Source organism: Penaeus monodon, chromosome 22, assembly GCF_015228065.2.
Source record: "Penaeus monodon isolate SGIC_2016 chromosome 22, NSTDA_Pmon_1, whole genome shotgun sequence".
NCBI classification, from domain to species: domain Eukaryota; kingdom Metazoa; phylum Arthropoda; class Malacostraca; order Decapoda; family Penaeidae; genus Penaeus; species Penaeus monodon.
The window spans coordinates 3,350,074-3,350,529 of NC_051407.1; the positions used below are offsets into that span (position 1 = coordinate 3,350,074).

At 46.3% G+C, this 456-nt stretch overlaps 1 protein-coding gene across 2 annotated transcripts in view; it reads left to right on the top strand.

The window, feature by feature from the left end:
* The window catches only part of LOC119586830, a gene marked incomplete in the record, with an annotated part of 64,172 nt that overhangs the window by 55,788 nt on the left and 7,928 nt on the right, over positions 1-456 (top strand). For both annotated transcript variants that reach the window (XM_037935554.1, XM_037935555.1), the window contains 1 exon segment: positions 1-185. In XM_037935554.1, coding sequence (XP_037791482.1) covers positions 1-185 — 185 coding nt within the window.

Sequence of the window (456 nt, forward strand, 5' to 3'; positions counted from 1 at the left end):
ACGACAGCATCCAGCGGAGATGAAGCCACGGGAAGTTCACTCGCTCAACACGGATGCCACTTCCACCGGCTGGATCAGATGGTCAGCTGCCGAGGCTTGAACACGTCGCAGCTGACGGAGGCGCTGACGGAGTACGGAGAGCGGGTGAAGCAAGCTGAGGTTTCTCTCGAGGGGAACGGAACCAGGTGAGTGAGACAGGAATTGGCCTTTTTTATTCCTGTTAATCGCTCGTTAGGTGTTGATAACGACGATGTAAATGTTGTAAATCACTTTTTCTTTTTAAGGTCATTTCTTGCTAATTGCTTAGTCATGCGTTGGCGGCGGAAAAAAAAATGTTGTGACCTGTCTTTTCCTGCAACTCGCTTCTTGTGCCAGACTCTCGTTCAAATTGTGTAAAGATGAATAATTATGAAATATATTTCCCCCTCTTTTTGGCCAGAATAAATGAATAAATGA